The sequence below is a fragment of the Podarcis cretensis genome (assembly GCF_951804945.1).
Source record: "Podarcis cretensis genome assembly, chromosome: 10".
Taxonomy (NCBI): Eukaryota; Metazoa; Chordata; class Lepidosauria; order Squamata; family Lacertidae; genus Podarcis; species Podarcis cretensis.
In genome coordinates this window covers 17324637-17346488 of record NC_137179.1, presented here as the reverse complement: position 1 = coordinate 17346488, position 21852 = coordinate 17324637, and the positions used below count along the sequence as shown (strand labels likewise).

General features: G+C 43.4%; 1 protein-coding gene across 1 annotated transcript in view; it reads right to left on the bottom strand.

The window, feature by feature from the left end:
- Nucleotides 1-21852, bottom strand: part of AKR1B1 (aldo-keto reductase family 1 member B) — a 30178-nt gene extending 8326 nt beyond the window's left edge. Inside the window, exons 1-5 of the mRNA XM_079993019.1 lie at nucleotides 21646-21852; nucleotides 13079-13246; nucleotides 11249-11365; nucleotides 8595-8672; nucleotides 6117-6239 (exon numbers count right to left, since the gene is read on the bottom strand). Of these exons, the coding sequence (XP_079849145.1) occupies nucleotides 6117-6239; nucleotides 8595-8672; nucleotides 11249-11365; nucleotides 13079-13246; nucleotides 21646-21711 (552 nt within the window). The 5' untranslated portion in view covers nucleotides 21712-21852. The remainder of the gene's footprint in view (nucleotides 1-6116; nucleotides 6240-8594; nucleotides 8673-11248; nucleotides 11366-13078; nucleotides 13247-21645) is intronic.

The following is a 21852-nucleotide window of genomic DNA, read 5'->3' as shown; positions in this document are numbered from 1 at the left end:
TTCATGCTGATGTAACTGGTCCTTTTCCACCAAGTGTCTCCCATAACAAGTACTGTTTGATCCTAGTGGATGACTATTCTAGATTTGGCTGGGTCTATCCATTAAAGCAAAAGTCTGACGTTGCCCAAACTTTGAAGTTCTGGGTAAGAAGGGTAGAAAGGCAACTTGGCGAAAAGGTGTGCTCTATTCAGACAGACAGGGGAGGAGAGTTTATGGCAAGCTCCCTAAGAAACTGGTTGCGTTCCCAAGGGATTAAACATAGACTTACCAATGTGGCAACGCCTCAGGAGAACGGAGTAGCAGAGCGTAGGGGAGGTGTCTTGCAGACACAAATGAAAGCATTGTTAGCAGATGCAAATCTTCCAATTAAATACTGGGCTGAGAGTATTAAGACCGCGAATTATATTGGGAATCGCTTGTGGTCAAGGGTACTAGATGACATACCCTATAAGATTCTCTATAACAAAAGTCCCAGTTTGCAACATTTGAGAATCTTTGGGACAAAGGCATGGGTTGACATACCTGTAAAGAACCGAAGAAAAGTTGGGAAAAGGGCACAGCAGTTGCTATTTCTTGGGTATGAAAGTGGTACGAAAGCCTACAGGTTTGAAGATGATAAAAATCTTTTGAGTTATAGTCGATCAGCCAGCTTTAATGAGCAAAGAAATTGGCCGAAGATACATGCAAACCTGCTGCCAGAAAAAGTTTTACTGCCGAGCGTACCTGATAAGGCAGTTGAAACAAAGCTAAGAATTGGCAGCTCTCCCAGAGAAACTGAAAGGGAGGAGGTAAAGGTTGAGCATTTTTCTCCAGCTGCTAGCATGGAGCAGGGGAGAGAAGAAAGTGCAACAGGGGCAGCAGGAGGTAAATCTCCAGAATCAATCCACCCCAAAAGCAGTCCTGAAGGTAGCCCAGGGGGTGAGGTTAATCAACCAAGGAGGTCTGCAAGAAGTAATAAAGGTCAACCTCCAGACCGTTATGGGTTCCCAGCCACCATAAACCAGGTTTGTGTAACTGAGCCAGAAAATTTTGAAGAAGTGCAAGAGTTACCTACTCTAGAGAAAGAGGCGTGGTTAAAGGCAATGCAGGCAGAGTATAACTCTCTGCTAAACAACAATGTGTTTGTACCTACAGAATTGCCTGAAGGTAAAAAGCCCATAAGCTGTAAGTGGGTTTTTAAAGTGAAAAAGCTGGCTGATGGTAGTTGTCAGAGGAAAGCCAGGTTGGTTGCAAGGGGCTTTACACAAAGAAAAATGATACATTATGATGAAGTGTTTGCCCCAAAAACAAAGGCTGAAACAGTAAAATCAGTTTTAGCAATGGCAAGTCTGAGAGGGTTAAAAGTTAATCATTTTGATGTTGCCTCAGCATATTTAAATGCTCCTATTGACACCGAGGTGTATTTACAGCAAATACCAGGTTATGAGCTGGAAAAAGACAGCATGGTGTTAAAACTGCAAAGGACACTATACGGTTTACACCAAAGTGCACGTCTATGGCATGAATGCATAGACACAACTTTGAAAAAGATGGGATTCAAACAAAGCCTGGCTGATTCCTGTTTATATTCAGCAATGGTGCAAGGAAGTGTTTGTTATTTACTTCTGTATGTTGACGATATCTGTCTAATAACAACTGCACAAAAGCAAGTGTCTTGGTTTATAAACAGCCTAGGTAACAAATACAAACTGAAGTATTTGGGAGAGATTCAGGATTACTTAGGAGTAGAGGTTCAGAGAAATGAAGAGGGCATCTACTCTCTGAGTCAGAAGGAAAAAATTGAAAAGTTACTGAAGACATATGGAATGGAGAGGGCAAATGAGGTTGACACTCCCATAACTACCCAGTACAGAAATGAACCAGAAGGGCAAAAATGTGAGAATGCAACAGCGTTTCATTCTCTGTTGGGTTCTCTGTTATATTTAAGTTGTTGGACAAGACCCGACATAACATTGGCAGTGCACATGTTAAGCCAAAGAAGTGCAGACCCGGCTCAGAGAGATTGGGTAGCACTTAAAAGAATCCTAAGGTATCTGAAAGGCACAAAAGATTACAAACTGGTGCTGGATACAGGATATGATCAGCAAGTGTACGCATACGCTGATGCCAGTTGGGGGGACAGAGAAAATGGAAAGTCTACCACTGGCTATGCCATATATATTGGAAATGCCCTGGTTCAGTGGAAATCCCAGAAACAAACATTTGTTGCCACAAGTACTTGTGAAGCAGAGTACTCAGCCATAAGCGAATGTGTGTCACAAATAGAGTGGTTTGCTTGTCTAACAAAAGAACTTGGAATACCTTCTGAAATGCCAATCACTGTGCTAAGTGACAACATGGCTGCACAACAGCTTGCTAACCAACAGAACTTTAAAAGCAAAAGTAAACATATAGCTATAAGATACGGAAATGTGAAAAATGCTTTGGAAAGAAATGTGTTAAAGGTACAGCACTGTAATACAAAATGTAATGTGGCAGATTTGTATACAAAATGTTTGGATGCTCCTAAATTTCGAGACTTAAGAGAATTATTAGGTCTCAAGCCTTTGACTTAAGGAGGAGTGTTGGGATTCGCAGGATACTGAATAAGTCTGCAGGCTTCAACAGGATGATGCAATACTCTGTGAAGTGCTGAGTCAGAGTGACTCAGCAGGAGTGTGATTAATGTGATTGGCTATCACCTGTTTTAAAAAGAAAAGCCTGTTTAACAGTGGGTGTGGTTGCTGTGGTGGTTGTGCTGTAGTGTGGTGGTGCTGTGGTGGAGAGTATTCATTTGTAAGTACTCTGTATGGACTGTCTCTTTTGTTAATACCTGTATATACCTCACATTAAAAGACTGCACTGGGAAAAAACCTGGGACTCTTAGCGTTTCTGCTGAAAGCGCCGCGAGGAATTTCGCGACAGTTTCCTGGCAGGTTTCCTGGACAGCTACTGGCAGTTGAACAGGCAAGCCATAATTTATCTGCAAACATAGTTTGGCCTCTTTAGAAAACCACATGGTAGGTTTTACTTTTTTCCCCAATGCCACAATCTCTGGTTGCTGCACTCCTGATTCCCCCTATAGGCTTTTCTTGGGCTGCAGCACTAATTTCATAGTTGGTGGGATTTTCACAGGGCACTCATAATGTTCCCGTTTAATAGAAGACTACCAGCTTTCCCCAGTGATTTCCTCCTTCTCCAGCAGCACCTTCAAATGCCCAATTCAATTTCTCAACCACCCGAGCAAGACAGTTATGCTGGTCAAGGTTGAAGTAGAAGAACGAATTGTACAAAAACAAGGAATAAGAAATGGAATTAAGAAGGAGAAATGCAATTTCAAATAAACAAAGTAATCAAGCTAGCACCAACCATGCACACATTATTTTCTCCCATTGCTTATCTCAGGTCAAGCTGGCTTTCAAGGTTTTTTGAGAACACTGAGGTTTTGGATCTGGAAGGTTTTAACAATGCTTATGGATGGCATGCATATTTGTGGTATGACAAGGTCAAAAGTCATAAGGCTTTCAAGAACCATATTGTTAGGAAAGAACCATATTGTTAGGAAACCATATTGTTTAATGTCTGGATAAAATATAAAGACTTATTGGAAAATAAGACCCCAAGGTGGTTATCACCAATGGAAGCTAAGGCCCGGAAAAGACTCAATATGGAGGCCAAATGGCCGAAATATTGGGAAATAATAGAAAAAGATGGAGATAATTGGAGGTTGCAGAGTTTGGAGAAACTAAAAGATAAAGTGCGAGATTGGTTACATTACGCTCAGATTAAAGAGGTTTTCAAGTTAGATAAAAAGATAGGATTCCAGGTGGAAAAATCAAAGTTGGAAACGGAACTGTTAGAACCTAAGACTAAGGTACTTTCAAGAAAGTATAATCTGCTGCTAAAATGGAATACACAAGATGAAACGGTTAAATCGGCTATGATAAAATGGGCACAGGACATTGGGTACAATATCATGTTTGCTGACTGGGAAAGGTTATGCACCACCAGTTTGAAATTCACGGCATGTAATGCCTTGAAAGAAAATATTATGAAAATGATATATAGGTGGTACATGACCCCAGTCAAGCTTGCAAAAATATATCATTTGTCTGATAATAAATGTTGGAAATGTAAAGAAACCGAAGGAACGTTCTTTCACCTCTGGTGGACCTGCCCTAGAGTTAAGGCTTTCTGGGAAATGATATATAACGAGTTGAAAAAGGTATTTAAGTATACCTTCCCTAAGAAACCAGAGGCCTTTCTTTTAGGCATTGTTGGCCAGAGGGTGTTAAAGAAGGATTGGACATTTTTTATGTATGCAACAACAGCAGCAAGGATACTTCTCGCCAAGCACCGGAAAAGCCAAGATTTGCCCACACTGGAAGAATGGCAGATGCAACTGATAGACTATATGGAGCTAGCAGAAATGACTGGCAGAATCCGGGACCTGGGAGAAGAGGCTGTGGAGGAGGACTGGAAGAAATTTAAGGACTATCTGCAAAAATACTGTAAATTGTATGAGTGTTAAGAAAGATGTAAGATTATTAACAATACGGCACCATCAAGTTAGATAAAGGAAATATGAAGATAAATGAAAACATAAGAAAAGACAAATTTTGGATAAACATTATGCTAAAATTAAGCTTTTAAGGTTTGGGTAAAATTATCTAAAACTAGGGACACAATATTGGAAATCATAATATAAGAATTGAAACAAGGTGATAAATTGCTGGGTTAAGTTTGGAAAACTTAGAACGCAGGAACGAGAGATGTGAGGAAGTCCAAAGAAGTGAAGAAAATATGGTCATTGTAAAGTTATATTGTTGTTGTTTTTTTTATTGTATTAAGAAAATCTTTAATAAATATCTTATAAAAAAAAAAAGGTTTTTTGAGAACCCTGGAGAAACCATTTATCAAAGGCAGTGGCGGGATGTGCATATATACCAGGAACAACCGAGTTTTTTTTGCATCTTGTTCAACATTCTGTGGGGTGTGGAGAATTGTGATCACTCCAGTCTTTACTTATTGGGGCTTAGTCTTCCTGACCAGCCAAGAAGGGTGCTGAACTATACTGGATAGAGCTGCAAAGTTGCTGCGAGTTTTATTTCTGGATTCAACTGCTTTATTAAGTAGGCATAATGGCAACTTCCCAAAAAACTCATGCATGAGTTTTGCATGTATATTTTTTAATCAGTTCACAGCCAGGCCCCTGTGGGATACCATGTTCAGGCAGTATCCAGAAATTCAGCTTCTTGTTTGAAGGAAGAAGCACACTGGCGAGGCTTCTGTGCAGACTTATGAATCTAGCAGAGCACACAGACTATATTTAGAATGCAACAGGATCCCTGGGCATCCTTGTCTCTGTCACACGATACCTTGGTCTCAGTATGCACTGCTCTTTGGGGCTTAATTTCATGCTCACTTAGCATAAATAACATACCCACTCACTCCATTCCAACCATCCTTTTGTCCGCCCACCATAAAGCTAAGAGTTCAGATGCAAAATCTGAAAAGTTACCATTTAAAAAAACAAAAACGACTCCACATGGGGAAGTTCAGACAATTATTTTGACTGAGCAATTTCCAACGGAGGGGAGGACACCATAGCAGGTATTGATTCGTGGTAATTAATTCAGCCAGTTAATTTTCAGTGCCAGCTGAAAACCTCCTACCTCCAAGCCTTTGAAGCTGATGAGAGCGTAAAGCAAGGGACAAGCTCTTGCATACTTTAAGTCTCCATGATTTCTGATGGGGGAAAGTTTTGTGTGTTCTTAACTCTATCCTCAACATCTTCATCTTTTTTTGAAAAGTGTTGTGAGGCGCTTTTTGTTGTTGTTGTTACAATCACGTGGCGTATAATTTTCGTGAAATAAGTAAATAAATATAATCAACATGCTTCCCCAATTCCAGGCGTGGTGCTGCAGGGAAACAGACTCAAATCTAAGTTCAGCTATGAAAAGATGCAACAGGATCCCTGTGCATCCTGAATAGACATTCAGAATTCAGAATTTCCTTACAAGCACTGAAATCTGCCCATCTTCTTTTTTTAATTCCTGTGTCTTCTTGCTGCTGTGAAATGATCAACCCTTCATAAGCCCCTAAAAAGCTTCAGTTTACATCGCTGGGCATCCTACCTGATTATTTGCAGGCTTGTACTTCAACCCGGGCTTGTTCAAGATTCTCTCAAGCTGATCGTGGTTGAAATTGGAAACTCCAATAGACTTCACCAATCCAGCATCCACCAGCTCCTCCATTGCCTGGGGGGTGGACAAATGAAGACCAAATATTACATAAACATGTTGCAAACATAAATCTCCCCACTGTCCTTAGGAATTCCTCCTGGTCTGTCTTTGGAAAGCTGTCACACTTTTGAGCCTGCTAAGCTCTCGTCTAATAAGACAACACCTTCAAAACTATCATATGCACCTCTCTGTGAACCGAAAGGGAATTTGGAAATGGGGAACTCCAGACCAAAAAACCAGTACAGTTATACCCTGGGTTAAAGTTGCTTCAGGTTGAGCATTTTCGGGTCGCGCTCCGTGGCGACCTAGAAGTAACAGAATATGTTACTGCCAGGTTTTGCCGCCCGCGCAGATGCTCAAAATGATGTCACGCGCATGCGCAGAAGCGGCAAATTGCGACCCGTGCATTCGCAGACACGGTTTGCTTTCTCTTCAGGATCCGGAACGGATCCCGTTCACATCCAGAGGTACCACTGTACCACATAGAAATAACTATTTGGTCAGGGAGGTGGGAGCACATGTGTGTGGTGGTGTTTGGAGATGACTACTCCCCACTGGTAGTGGCGGAGGAAGGGGGTCCGGTGGGGGCGGTTTACCCCGGGTGTCATCCAGGAGGGGGGTGACATTCATTGTGCTGCCCACCCGCGACTCCCAAGCCTACCCTGAGCCGTTGGGGGAAGGCGGGGAGCTGCGCCACTGTGCTGGCAGCCTTCCCCCCTTCGTTCTGACAGCTCGGGAGTTGGGGGAGTCTTGGGAGTCACAGGTGGGCGGCGCGCCATTGCCCCGCACTCCCGGCTGGAGGAGGCAGGCAGGGGAGAGGACGGGAAGGAGCCAAGTGAGCAAACAATGGAGGGGGGTGGGAAGGGGAAAGGAAGGAAGTGGGATTGGTGGGTGCGCCTTTCATTCTGCCTGGAAGATGAGTGCCTACAGCTGGACTATCAAGTGGATTTAAAGGGTCACTTCGGGGGCGGCTCTGCAAACGCAGAAGGGATCTTGCAATACGGACCTACTGGATTTAATAACGCTCCTAAGTGAAGGCGTGCCTATATCTGACTGAAGCCGCCCAAAGGTTAATATTTTCTAAATTCAAGGCAGATTAATTCCCTAAGCACAAGGGGCGCGTACTGAAAATTGGAATTTCATACTCCCTTGTAAGAAATTGCGGCACTACAGAACCACGGCTGGCTGAACCATTTTAACATGTGATCGCTCTCTCTCACTCTCTCTCTCACACACACACACACACACAGAGAGAGAGAGAGAGAGAGAGAGAGAGAGAGAGAGAGAGAAGAACACAGTTTATGGGGCAAGTTTAGATGTGTTGGGGACCTGGACGGAGAGAAACAAAAGCTCCCTCAACTCAGGACCCAAACCCTGGAACGCACAGGAGAGAGGGGGTGTGATGGTAGCAATGGATGCAGCCGGCACTTAAAAAGCCAATAAAATAGTTGCTGTCTTTCTCTCTATCTGGGCTGGCTCCCTGCCTGTTACGTTACATGAGGGGAAACCCGCGTGGGGTTCCTCTCTGTGTAAAGTCTTCAAGCTGTGTAGGGCGGCTGAGTGGGAGGAAGCAGGCAGACTCCAGAGGCCCCACAGTGCATCCCACCCTAGCCCCTATGGGCGGCCCACCCCGCCCCTGGGCACGCTGCCCCAGGCGCCCAAGTGGCTTTCTCCGGTGATGCCCACTGGTTCTGTTGCACACGGCATCTAGTCTAGCATGGCCACAACGGTGAAGAACTCAGTACATATTTTTTAGTAAATTTGCTTTCACACATATATCTGTAAATAGCCTACCAAAGTCAAGAGCAGGGCTGGGGAACCTTTTTCAGCCCAAGATCCACGCTCCCTTTTAAGGAACCTTCCTTCCAGGATGCAGGACCAGAAGCAAAAGTGGCCAGAGCACTGAATGAATATTAGCTTTGTACAGTAGGCTTCTTTCTACAAACTCCTCTCTCCATCTTCCATCCAGAGATGCAAAAAGGCACCATCAGAGTTCAACACATTCAAGTTGGGCAAAACCATGCAAGGAGAGTGCAGGCCAATGAGATAAGATGTGTGCCTGGCATAAGAAGAGTCCGAGGGGATGGGGGACGGGACAGAAAAAGGGGCTTAGAGGGCCACATCTGGCTCCCTGGTCGAGGTTTGCAAACCCTAGTCAAGAGGGACCTTTCTATGGTATTTGCAACTATGCACAGCCAATTCCATGTAAAATCTTGAGCTTTACTTAGTGAAGAAGCCCTCTAAGGAACTGATATATAGCACAACTTAAGCCAACAGAAACTGCCATAAATAGCTGCAATCTATGCAAAAGGTGAATGCAAGAAATTGCACACAGAACAAAGAGAAACCTTTAACTGCAGCGGAACATACTTCCCAGGTGTCCTCAATCTTCGTGTTACCGGGTATTATCATGCCTGTTTCATCAGATGGGAAGATGTCATCGCCGGCCTGTCAAATGCAAAGCAAGAACATAAGAGGGGTTTGCTTTTGAGTAGATGAGGCTGTCTTGTGCAGAGTCAGACAACTGGCTTTTCCCAGTCCCCAATATAATAATAATAATAATAATAATAATAATAATAATAATAATTTTTATTTATATCCCGCCCTCCCCAGCCGAAGCCGGGCTCAGAGCGGCTAACAACAGTAAAATGATAAAACATTCTAAAATCATTTCATTCTAAAATTAATTCAAATCAGATTAATGGCAACCATTGGGCTAGAGTTCTGTGAGGATTGCCAAAGGAGGGAGTCAGGCTGTGCCTTGGCCAAAGGCCTGGTGGAACAGCTCTGTCTTGCAGGACCTGCGGAAAGATGTCAAGTCCTGCAGGGCCCTAGTCTCTTGTGACAGAGCGTTCCACCAGATCGGAGCCACAGCCGAAAAAGCCCTGGCTCTGGTTGAGGCCAGCCTAACCTCTCTGTGGCCCGGGACCTCCAAGATGTTTTTGTTTGAAGACCGTAAGGTCCACCGTGAGACATACGAGAAGAGGTAGTCCCATAGGTACGAGGGTCCTAGGCCTTATAGGACTTTGACAGGATGTGCCTGAAGTTTAACTTAGGACCTTGTGAACAAAGGAATATGCTTTGTACCAAGCCGGACCATATTCCTGCCTTACCTGGAGATGCCAGGTAACATTCTGCACAGAAACCACATACTCTGCTACTGAAATACAGCACCAGTGTAAAAGGGACGGTGTCGCATTTTCTTTGTACAATGGGGCAAAAAAAGCCAGGCTCTCAAACAACACCACTGCTCAGCCAGACAACCAGATCGGCCAACCGCTTCAGTTATTTTTCTGAAAAACCAAAATTCTAGAAGGTAACTAGAGCAGTCTCTGTAGATTGTTCCTCTGTCGTAAGCATGCCTGGAGGTGCAAAGTATTCTGCACTAAAATACTCCTGGCAGAATCATCACAGCTCCCTGCTCCAGGATCTCAGAAGCTTGAGTGTCAAGCTCACAGCTTTTTCAGACACCAGTGCAATGAAACAATACCAACCATATGCTCTTTTTTATACCTTTAGCCAGTGGTGAAGTGGTCCAGGGTCTTGGGTAGGTGGGGGGTGGGGTCAAAGACCCCTTACTATTTCTGTAGCGGGGTCTCCGTCTCCAGCATCCGAGAGTTGCCCAATCAGCATGAAAGGGGAGCAGCTTTTTGGCTACCATATTCTCCAAAGCTAAGCATTTAGGAACACTGAAAACAGGAGGTCTCCAGTTTCAAGACAAAGATGTGCAGGTTGTATTACGTACAGTGGAACTTCGTAGAAAGCACACTGTTATGCCTATCGACTTGGTTGCTCGAGAGCAGACAGGCAAGATCCCACACTGGTCTTTTCAAAGGCTTTATTCTTGGCGTAAAACATTTACAGTGCAGAGCGCCTCAATTCCATGTCTTGCTCAGTCACTAGCAGAATCTGAGAGTGGGCGGTCCTTAAACTTTCCCGAGCAGAGTAGTCTCTTGACCCCCAGCCGACGCCTCCCCTCTCTGCGTGAAAACCTACTGCGCAGGGAAGGCTTGGGTAAAGGGGGTCCTCCCTCCCCCCCCCTTTGCTCAGGCACGGTGTCTCGGCTCTCTCTTGCACCCTCTGAGCCCTGCATCTCTTCTCCACTAGAGGCGGGGCCTCCTTCCTCTGCTGAGGAAGTGCTGCTTCCCACGATCTTTGGAGGCTCTCTGTAATCCAGCTGCCCTTCCACCTCTCGCCTCTGAGCTGATGGCAGTTCCCTGACACACACACACTCCGAAAGGAGGGATTAGAGAACTCCAAACCATTTGCCCATGTACATCCACAGAAAACAGTAGATCTAACTGAAACACATGGAGATCTGCCCTGACTGTTGCAATGCATCCCTAATCATTGTTGTATAATTGTTGGATTATTAGAAGCATTGTGGCTGTGACCCTGCATTTTTGGATTTGCCCCTATACTTCTGCCTTTAGCACTTTTACACACCTGCCTTTGGCAGAAGTGGTTTCTAAATGTTGCTCTACCACTATAAAGACTTTGTGAGGGGCAGCCAGCAAAGGAAGGAAATGCAGCTTCTCCCTTCAAGTTGCAAGGATACCAGATGGCTGACCCACCATAACTTGGAAGCAGGGCCTTTAGTGCAGCTGCCCCAGTTTGGGAGAGGAGCATCCTTGCAAGGATACAACTGGTGTCCACTATCTGGAAACAACTGAAAATGTTTGCGTTCAGACCAGCTTTCCAGTGGCGTAGCGTGGGTTGTCAGCACCTGGGGCAAGGCAAGTAATTTGCACCCCCTAACCCGTGGATTTGCGCCCCCTAACCCTAACCCCCAGATGTTGCTCCCGGTGCAGCCGCACCCCCCGCGGTACGCCACTGCAGCTTTCTCAGCTGGAAGAACAGGTCTCTGCCATGGGTCCCTACTTTTTATTGTTTTGATTTAAATGATGTAATTTGCAGTGTTGTTTTCAGCCATTTTGATATATTTGTGTGTGTTGCCTAGAGGTAAGGATAGAAACAGACAGACAGACAGACAGACAGACAGACAGACAGACAGACAGGAATACCTTGAATCCCATAGGCCAGTGAATAAGGTAGAGGTCTAGGTACTCCAGCTTCAAGGCTTTAAGAGTTGCTTTACAGGCACCCTTCACCAAGGCTTTCTCGTGGAATGTGCACCACAGCTGGGAGAGGGGTGGGAAGAGGAAGAATAGCAAGAACACAGGTTAATTCACCAGATTACATCTATTCCACAATGCGTTTTTCTTTTTAAAATAATAATATTTTATGAAAGCTTTTTCATAATACAATAGGATAAAAGAAACTAAACTAAATAAAAACAAATGGGGGGTGGGGATGGAAACAAGAGTTCTCTTTCAAAAACCCTTGTCTCACACAAAACGTGTGGCCCCTCCCAGCTCTCCAGTGGGGACCTTCATAGAATCAGGCAATTGCAGAGTTGGCAAGGACCCTGAGGATCTTCTCTTTCTTCTCCCAGTCTCTCATCCTGGGAGAGGTCTCCTCTTCCCTGCCTCTCACTCAGAGTACCTTCCACCACAATGTTATCTCCCCCCCCCCCCCGAAGAAAACAGGTCTATCACATGAACTGATGGAAATGGCTACATTAATCCAGCAATCTTGCAGGGCTAGGGAAGCAGTAGCCCTCCAGAGGTTACTAGAATGCAACTCCTACCATCCCTGAGCACTGAGCACACAACGGTTCCTTCACAACACAAAATTCACTGCTGGTTTCCCCTAGTTCCTTTATTTCAGCAACCTAGTCTTTTTTTTTTTGATGGTGGTTGTGGACTTGCTGCTATTGCTGAACAACTAAGAGCCAGAAATCCTCGGTAATGCCCTGCACATTGCTCAGAGATCTATCAACAGAACCTGATCCACCTTCTGCTCACCTCTGCTCTAAAGGATCAGACTTTCAGCTTGGGGTGGGGGGTTATTAAAAGATAAAGGGACCCCTGACCATTAGGTCCAGTCATGGCCGACTCTGGGGTTGTGGCACTCATCTTGCTTTATTGGCTGAGGGAGCCGGCGTACAGCTTCCGGGTCATGTGGCCAGCATGACTAAGTCGCTTCTGGCAAACCAGAGCAGTGCATGGAAACGCCGTTTACCTTCCCGCCAGAGTGGTACCTACTTGCACTTTGATGTGCTTTCGAACTGCTAGGTTGGCTGCAGCAGGGACCGAGAAACGGGAGCTCACCCCATCGCGGGGATTCGAACCGCCGACCTTCTGATCGGCAAGTCCTAGGCTCTGTGGTTTAACCCACAGTGCCACCTGCGTCCCTTGGGGGGTTATTAGACCTAGCTTTATCTTTGGAAGCCCAACCATCTTTCATCAGCTGGGGCTGGCATACTGGCTCTGGTCTCTCCTAGCCTGGCCAGTTACTCACATCCATGATAACGTCCCTCACTGCTACACACTGCTACACACTGTACTGTGGGGGTTTGACCTAGATGATCCTTGGGGTCTCTTCCAACTCTACAGTTCTACGATTCCATGAAAACATAGGTTACAACCTGGACTGTGTGTATGGGATAAATCTCACTGGTCCTGAACAAACGGCACTGATTCCTCGTCTATTCCCAAACCAAATGCTAGGTGCTCGCCTTAACATTCAAAGCCCTAAATAGTTTATGATCAGGATAACTCAGGAAGCACCTCCTCTTGCTGGAACCTGCCAAGGTAAGAAGCTCCCCGGTCATATATGGATTATCAATTAAATATCTAGAAAGTGGCCCATTGGTAAAATATGATGGGCCCTTCTCTCTGGGGACAGTCAGCATCAAGCAAAAAAGAAAGTTTAGGAGTACATTACAAATCTTGTTGCAACCCACTTTTCAAAGCCCAGCAGGTGGGAAAGTGGGGTATAAATGTATATACCTTACTGACAATGAAAAGGTCCTCACGCTTTACAACACCGGCCTTGATTTTCTCTTGGATTCCGCTGCCAACCTCCTCTTCGTTTTGGTACACATAGGCACAGTCTATGTGGCGATATCCCACGTCAATGGCTTTCTTCACAGCCTCTGCTACTTTCCCTGGTGGGGACTGAACAACAGAGAAATCCTGTTCAAGCATCCCATTAACTTGCTACACCTTCCTCTTTGCTCCACAATCCTGTATGTATCCACGCTTCAGGTTACAGACTCCGCTAACCCAGAAATAGTACCTCGGGTTAAGAACTTTGCTTCAGGATGAGAACAGAAATCACGCAGCGGTGGCGCAGTGGCAGCGGGAGGCCCCATTAGCTAAAGTGGTGCTTCAGGTTAAGAACAGTTTCAGGTTAAGAACGGACCTCCGGAATGAATTAAGTACGTAACCAGAGGTACCACTGTAATACAATTTTCTGCATATTCAGCTGTGCTCAAAGCGGCTCACATAAAAAGCAGTCTAAATAGTACAGTGGCTATATAATAAAAGGTATAATATCACTACAATATAACACTTAAAAAAACCTGTACCAATGGTTAACAGTTCATTTAACAAACATGAAAAGGCAAGCAAGCATATAGCTTATCAATTTTGTAGTCGCCTTAGTCATGTTCAACTCTCCGTGACCCCATGAACCAGAGCATGCCTTGGAAACTCTCGCTTTCTTCTCAAAGCTTCTCCTTTTTTATGTCCATGGAGTTTTCTTAGCAAAATACTGGAGTGGTTTGCAGCTTATCAATAGGCACAACTAAAAATACTTAGCATCATAAAGTTGGAAGGGACCATGAGGGTCATCTAGTCTCAACTGCCTGCAATGCAGGAATCCTTTGCCCAATATGGGGCTCAAACCCACAACCCTGAGATTAAGAGTCTCATGCTCTACCAACTGAGCCATCTCAGTTACTAGTGTCATCAGTTTTGGGGCAGCTGTTGGATGTAACATTACTGGATATGCTTTAATCTGAGCCCCAGGCAATGAACGTAATCAAAATGGCATTCGGCTGCCCAAATTATATTTTCAGGCGTGTGCTTTTCTTTCCTCCCTCAGATGCAAGGCACGTCACAGGAAGACTTGGGAGCCTGTGAGAAGTCCAGGCCCTCAAGGGCTTGCTGGAACTAGTAGACCAGGAGATGGATCTGGCTATCCCTCAAAGCATCTAGCAAAATAGCAAATGGCAAATAAATTTGTAGGCCCGTTTCATTAAGGATGTCTAGACGCCACCAATATTAAAGGCCAAAGGCTGCAGTGTTTATTAGATTGAAGAATTAGGAGAAGGGAATCTTGTTTGAGACAGATGGGTCCCTACTGCCAGAGATCCTGCTTGACTGACTCTGTGTCACTGCTAATCATCGGCAGAGTGAATTGCCCAACATTTATTGGATTGCACCGAGACCTCTAGCTTACTGAAATGAACCAACTGCCAACAAAAGGTTGTGTATTGGGGTGGTGGGGAATAATTTTCAGGCTGAAACATTGACATATTGTCTATGTGGTGAACATAGAAAACTGGCAGTCTTCCAGTGAGCTGCGAGGCCAGTCCAAGTTATTAGTACTAGTGTACAAGGTCCTGAATGACTGGCGATCAAAGTACCTAGAAGAGCACCTCTCTCAAAATAATCTCTGGCCCAATGATTGGCAGGAAAGAGCCAGTCCATGCCACCGAGTGCTGCCAGGCTGGGGCAGCTCTCTGACAGGGCCTTCCTGGTGGTTGTTCTCCACTTGTGGAACAAAATTCCTGGCGAGGTGTGTCTGTCCCACTCTTTATTAACATTCAGGAGGAATTTAAATACATTCCTGTTCACCCATACATTTGATGAATGAAAGATAGTTTCTGGCACCTTGAAATTATTAATTATGAGGGTATGTGGCTATTTTTGAACACTTTTAGATGTTCTTATCTTTAATGTTTTTACTACTTTGTTGGCTCCTTTTCGAAGGAATGGCAGGAAATATATTTTAATAATAATCATGCAGCCACAGGGTGGGCCGCACACGGAATTCACGTGTGGCAAGTGCACAGCCCCAGAACCTCTCTGGTTCTCATAAGCTTTCTTCTATTTATTTTTGTTGGCACTGGCTGTTCCACACTAAATACAAGTTATTGTATATATTATTAGCAAACTTTGTTCTGAGGGCTGCTCCTTCTGCAGTCGAAGTGGCATTATCTACACACAAGAGGAAGGCAGCAACAGGCTACAAAATCTGCTTAAGTACAAAAGAATCTTAAGAAATAAAGATCTACAGGCAATCCAAAAAACATTGTTCTTTCCAAGGTTGTTTTTAATTAAAGTAACACATGCTTTTGAGAATTATCTGTAAGTTTTACTCATCTGCTCACTTAGGAAAGCATTTCTGGCTTTGCGTTTTCACACTATGCCCTCAGAATATTTAGAGGGATGCTACAGGAAAATTTGGTAGTACCAAATTTTTTGGTACCCAAGCAGCAGAAGATCTATACATTATGTACTATATTGCTCTCTGTATTCTGAACCAAGAACTAAGTTTATCCTTGATTTGCTAAGTAAGAGACGTGATGCGGCTGATCAAGTGATCACCTATTTGTTGTCTTGTTTCGACAAATTTGTGGAGGACAAATTTGTGAGGTTCGCAGTTGCTGCCCCAAAATTGAGGATAATGTGGACTGTAAAGATTTAATTGGGAATGGAATATAAAAAAACTATTAGTATCATGTTTGTGTGAGTGTATGTGATTGTGTTTTAATGCTATATTTATGTATATACTGTAAAGGACGTATATTCTTTTTTTCCAGTGGTTGATATGACCATGGTGGTTGAAACAACAACAAACAGTAAACACACTTCAGAAACAAAAATCCTTTTGGGTGGGGTGGGGTGGAGCAAAAACAGGTTCAGTCTGAGGAAGAGAGAAAGCTTGCATCAGCCTGTCCATCAAGTTCTCAATAGAGGGTGTGTGGCTTGCTGCAGAGTCAAATGGAAGCTTCATTTAAAGTCTCCAGCACCCTTGGGAATGAAATCGATCTTTGTTACCTTTCTAAGCACACCTCCTGAAAGGTAATGCAGTAGGGCTTGCGGGGGCCAAGAAGCAAATTAGCAAGGCCTGACTGGCAGGAAGCTATAGCTCCTGATTGCTCAGAGCTCTCAGAAGAAGCTTGTGAGGAAAAAATGGTTCCTGGGGCCTAAAAGGTGGGGAACCTCCAAGCAGCTCAGATAATAAAAAGTACTCAGTAGAGGTGAGCTTGCCCAGTGCAAAGCTCATCCTCTTCGCCAGCTTCCTTCAACCTGGGTTCTTCCAGATGTTTTGTGCCCAGGGCTGATGGGAGCTGCCGTCCAAAATATCTGGAGGACACCAGAATGGAGAAGGCTGAACTATGCTAAGCCTCTGATTAGCCAAAACAGACTGAACTGCAAGGCTGGCTTCCAGAAATTCACCAGCACGTTATGTCTTTTTGTCCCATGAGAACATCATCTTTTTAAGTCGACCCTTAGGATTATCTTCAAACTACTGGAAAAGAAAAACAAGCAAACCAACAATGCCGTTTTCCACTTTTTCCTCATTAAAATAAAATGGCCCTCTACAAAACAGAAGTTGCTGCTGCTCCTTGTAAGAAAAGGAAGTTATTTCTCTACAACACAGATCTGGAATAAGATTAAAGACGCATTTTCTCTACAAACTTTGCCAGCTGCTTCTTCAGATCCCCCCACCGCCGTTTATCTTACTTGCTTCAAATTTAAGTGGAGCCTGCAGCTACGCTTAGTGGTTGGGTTTTGCAGTTAAGAGTGTTGGACTAGGACCTGGGTTCAAATCCTCAATCTGCCATGCAACTCACTGGGTGAACTTGGTGGTCCATTCACATTCTCTCAGCCTAACCTTATGAGGATTAAATGGGGAGGAGAAGAAGAACCACACATACTACCTTGAGCTCATTGGAGAAGCAAAATGTGTATGTTATAATAAATAAGATAGCTGCTTTTGTGAAGTGTTCCAATAGCCCATACCTTCCAGCATACTCCATTTCTACCCAGTTTTCTGTCCCCAACTCAGCATTTCATGGACATTGAGGACGCTCTGTCCTCATTAAAAATCAATGATTACATTCGTCTTCCCAGGTGGTTCCCTATCCCTCTATCCCCTTAGGGATTTGTTCTTAAGCATTTTCTTTTTTAATTTCTGCAAATCTCTGGTTCTCCAATGCCTTTTGATACCTCCGGCCCCCTGAGCATGGGTAGGGCTGTTTTGGCTACATGAGCCAAGGCACTCACCTCGGGACATCGAAATCCGAGGAAGCGATACTTGCAGCATCTCTCTTTCAAGCTGCAAAAACGCCTTCCCCTTTTAAAAAAACCGCTGTGTGTTTTCTTTTTCTTTTTTTAAGAAATAAAAATAAATGTTTTCTTACACAGCTTAAACCCTAAAAATGGCATTAGCAAAGCTTGGGAGACCAAAAGAAACTTCATTGTTTTTACAAATAGTCTCCTTCAGGCAGCCAATAAAATCTAGCAGGATGAGAACGTTCTCTGCCACTCCTTGAAAGAGACTCATTGAACTGAACTTCCAACTAAGCGTCCATAAAATAATTCTGCATTACTGCCAAAAAATTTCCCCAGTGAAGCTTCTTTACCTTTACACAATCTGCAAAAATTTGGAAGGCAAATTACGTTATTACAAAGAAGTGAAACACATCGTGTCAGTACCTTTGAAAGAAGTTATGGACAATATTCTTAAGGAGAAAGAAATACCTGAAACATGGAAGGAAGCGTTTATTACCTTTATTCCAAAACAAGATTCGGATTCGACACAAGTTAAAAATTATAGGCCAATTTCATTGTTAAATACGGACTATAAAATTTTTGCAAGTATCCTGGCGAGGAGAATCAAAATAATATTACAAGAAGTTATTCACAAAGACCAAGCAGGTTTCCTACCTGGCAGACAGATGAAACATAATGTAAGGAATATAATCAATATTTTGGAATATCTGACTGCCAGGAATGAGAAACAAGCAATGTTAATATTTGTGGATGCGGAAAAGGCCTTTGATAATATATCATGGGACTTTATGTTAAAGAATCTGGAATTTATGGAGGTGGGGAAGGAATTCCTTAATGGAATAAAGGCAATATACACTGAACAAAGAGCTAGGTAAAGGTAAAGGTAAAGGTACCCCTGCCCGTACGGGCCAGTCTTGACAGACTCTGGGGTTGTGCGCCCATCTCACTTAAGAGGCCAGGGGCCAGCGCTGTCCGGAGACACTTCCGGGTCACGTGGCCAGCGTGACATCGCTGCTCTGGCGAGCCAGAGCCGCACACGGAAACGCCGTTTACCTTCCCGCCGGTAAGCGGTCCCTATTTATCTACTTGCACCCGGAGGTGCTTTCGAACTGCTAGGTTGGCAGGCGCTGGGACCGAGCAGCGGGAGCGCACCCCGCCGCAGGGATTCGAACCGCCGACCTTTCGATCGGCAAGCCCTAGGCGCTGAGGTTTTAACCCACAGCGCCACCTGCGTCCCTTTGAACAAAGAGCTAAGCTAATTGTAAATAATGTGATTACGGAAGAAATAGGGATAAGCAAAGGTACGCGACAGGGATGTCCACTTTCGCCACTGTTATTCATCATGGTCCTAGAAGTCTTTCTAAATACTATAAGAGAAAATAAGGAAATAAAAGGGGTAGAATTAGGCCGGAATGAGTATAAGGTTAAAGCCTTTGCCGATGATCTGGTTTTAACGGTGGAAGAACCTCTAGAGAGTACCAAAAATATTCTTGAAGAGGTGGAGAGATTCGGCCAAGTGGCAGGTTTTAAATTAAATAAGAGAAAGACCAAAATAATTGCTAAGAATATGGATCAAGAAACGATAAGAGACAATGCAACAGCAAATAGGAATAGAAATAGTGAAGAAGGTGAAATATCTTGGTGTTTGGTTAACCCCAAAGAGTATTGATTTATATCAGAACAATTATATACCAGTGTGGAATGGAATAAAGAAAGATCTGGAGGTGTGGGGACGAATGAAATTATCGAGGTGGGGAAGGATTTCAACGATAAAGATGAGCGTTCTGCCAAAACTATTGTTTTTGTTTCAAACAATTCCAATAATCAGAGGGACGGCTATTTTTAAGGAATGGCAAAGAACAATTTCAAGGTATATTTGGCAGGGTAAGAAGCCTAGAATTCAATTTAAGTTACTAACAGATGCGAAAGAAAGAGGAGGCTTCGCCCTGCCAGACCTGAAATTATATTATGAAGCGGCATGTCTCTGCTGGTTAAAGGAATGGATAAAATTAGATAATACGGAGCTGTTAGATCTAGAAGGGTTTGATAATAGATTTGGGTGGCACACATATTTATGGCCTGGAAAGAAGAAAGTCATGTAGGCTTTGAGAACCACATTTTCCGAAGATCGTTGAAAGAAGTTTGGGATAGGTATAAAAACCTACTCGAGCCAAAAACTCCACACTGGTTGTCTCCACTAGAGGTTATGAGTGTTAAAAAAACTAATATGAGGAAAAATTGGATTACATATGGAGAGTTAATTGTTAAGGAAGGGGGGAGATGGAAAATGAAACCTTATGAAGAGATAAAAGAGCATGTATATGACTGGTTGCATTATTTACAAACAAATGAAATGTTTAAGAAGGATCTCAAGGAACATGGATATGCAGAGAAAGAGTCGAAATTTCAAACAGAAATAATAAATAATGAATTTAAGATATTATCTAAAATGTATACAATTTTGCTGGAATGGCACACCAAAGACGAGGAAGTAAAATCAGTTATGATAAAATGGGCCAGGGATTTTGGATATAATATACAAATGGATGATTGGATTAAATTATGAAATGAAAACATGAAATTTACTGCATGTACAGCGTTAAAAGAGAATATAATGAAAATGATGTATAGATGGTACATTACACCGGTAAAACTTGCAAAAATGTATAAAACATGTAAGAAATGTTGGAAATGTAAAGAAAAGGATGGCACTTTCTATCATATGTGGTGGGAATGTAAAAAAGTGAAGAGCTTCTGGGAACTGATCTATAATGAACTGAAGAAAATGTTGAAATATACATTTGCTAAGAAACCAGAGGCTTTTCTTTTAGGAATTATAGGAAATGAAATAAATAGAAAGGACTGTAAACTTTTCCAATATGCAGTAACAGCGGCGAGAATACTACTGGCTCAGAATTGGAAACAAGAACAAGTACCAACATTAGAGGAGTGGAGAACAAAGTTGATGGACTATGCAGAACTGGATAAATTGACAGGGAAGATCAGATATCTACGAGATCAAAAGTTTATCGAGGACTGGAAAAAGTTGGTGGACTATTGGGAAGGTATAAGTGATAGAGAAATAACGTTAGTGGCATTTAAAGAAGCTCTGTAAAAGTTAAAGAAATATTGCAAAAAAGAAAAATAGGTTTCAAATGGTTTTCGAAAGGCAATAGTGAATTTAAGAACTGTGTATTTAAAAATTAAATTTGGATGATTGTCAGAGAGGCTGAGGGATGTCCAAAATTGGAAAATTTGTTAAAGTGGAAAATGTGATGTGTTATGTATTCTTTTTGTGGAAATTAATAAAAAATTATAAAAAAATATATAATAATTTGGAAGGCAAATATTTTCCCCCAGCAGTCAGTGAAGACAAAAGCAATCTTCCTGCAGAATTTTTATGACACATATAAAACACTTAAGGGCCCAACAGGAAAAAAGAAGTTGGTAAATGTGCACTTCACCCCTATTAATTCCATAAAGTTTTTTTTTTTTGGGGGGGGGCGGCTTACTGCCAAATTATAGAGTTTAAGAGCAGCAGTCCTGGGCATGGAGGTACATCAGAATTATTGGCATTAGAATTTTTTAATATATTTTTTAATGTTACGGTGGTAATGGAGGAAAACTGTGTTAGAAAGCAGTCTTAAACAAAGTTGAAATCAATTATATAAAATAGACCAAACCATTTCCAGAAATCCATTTTATAAACCAGTTTCACACTAACTCTGACCCATATTTTTTATTCCAGTAATGTCTCTGCCCCTCTCCCCACAAAAAATATCCAAGCAGCACAGCACAAGGAATTTTATTCATGCAATTTGCTAATCTTAACAATGGGCTTTCAAGGAAAGAGGAAGGAATGTTATATAACAGCTGCTTGCATTTCACAGAATAAGGAATTGCTCCGCTTTCTATACCACCAAAAAGACAAATTAAGCAAAATCTGCAAAATATATTAAAGGGGATACGGAGACGAGAGTGTCCCGAGAGGCAGATCTGATCAAAGGCAAACCGGAAAAAGCAAAAATAAAGTAAAAACTGCAAAAGCAGCAAACGTGCACCCTATTTTTGGGCGTGCAAAACGAAGCGAAAGCGAAGCTTTTAATTCCTTTGGATGCTGCCAGACGCAGTGGAAAGCTTTGTCCGAGGGGAGGAAAAAGATCGCCCAGCAAGCATGAACTGGGAGGTGGTGGGCAGATGGAAGATGCCATCGGCCTCAAGAGACCCGCTTATCATCCCTCTTTCTTGACACGACAAACACCTACCTTCCAAGTGCCCAGGCCCAGAATGGGCATCTTCGCTTTGGTGCACAGCTCCACGTATTTGGCCATGATTTCCCGGGCGCCCAGGGGGGAGCGAAATGCCACGCTAGGCCGAGAAGCGAGCGGAAAGCGCAGCGCAGCCGCCTCCAAAGCAGGCGCATTTAATGGGCTCTAGCCACGCCCCGGCAGGCGCTCGTCGCCCCGAGGGGG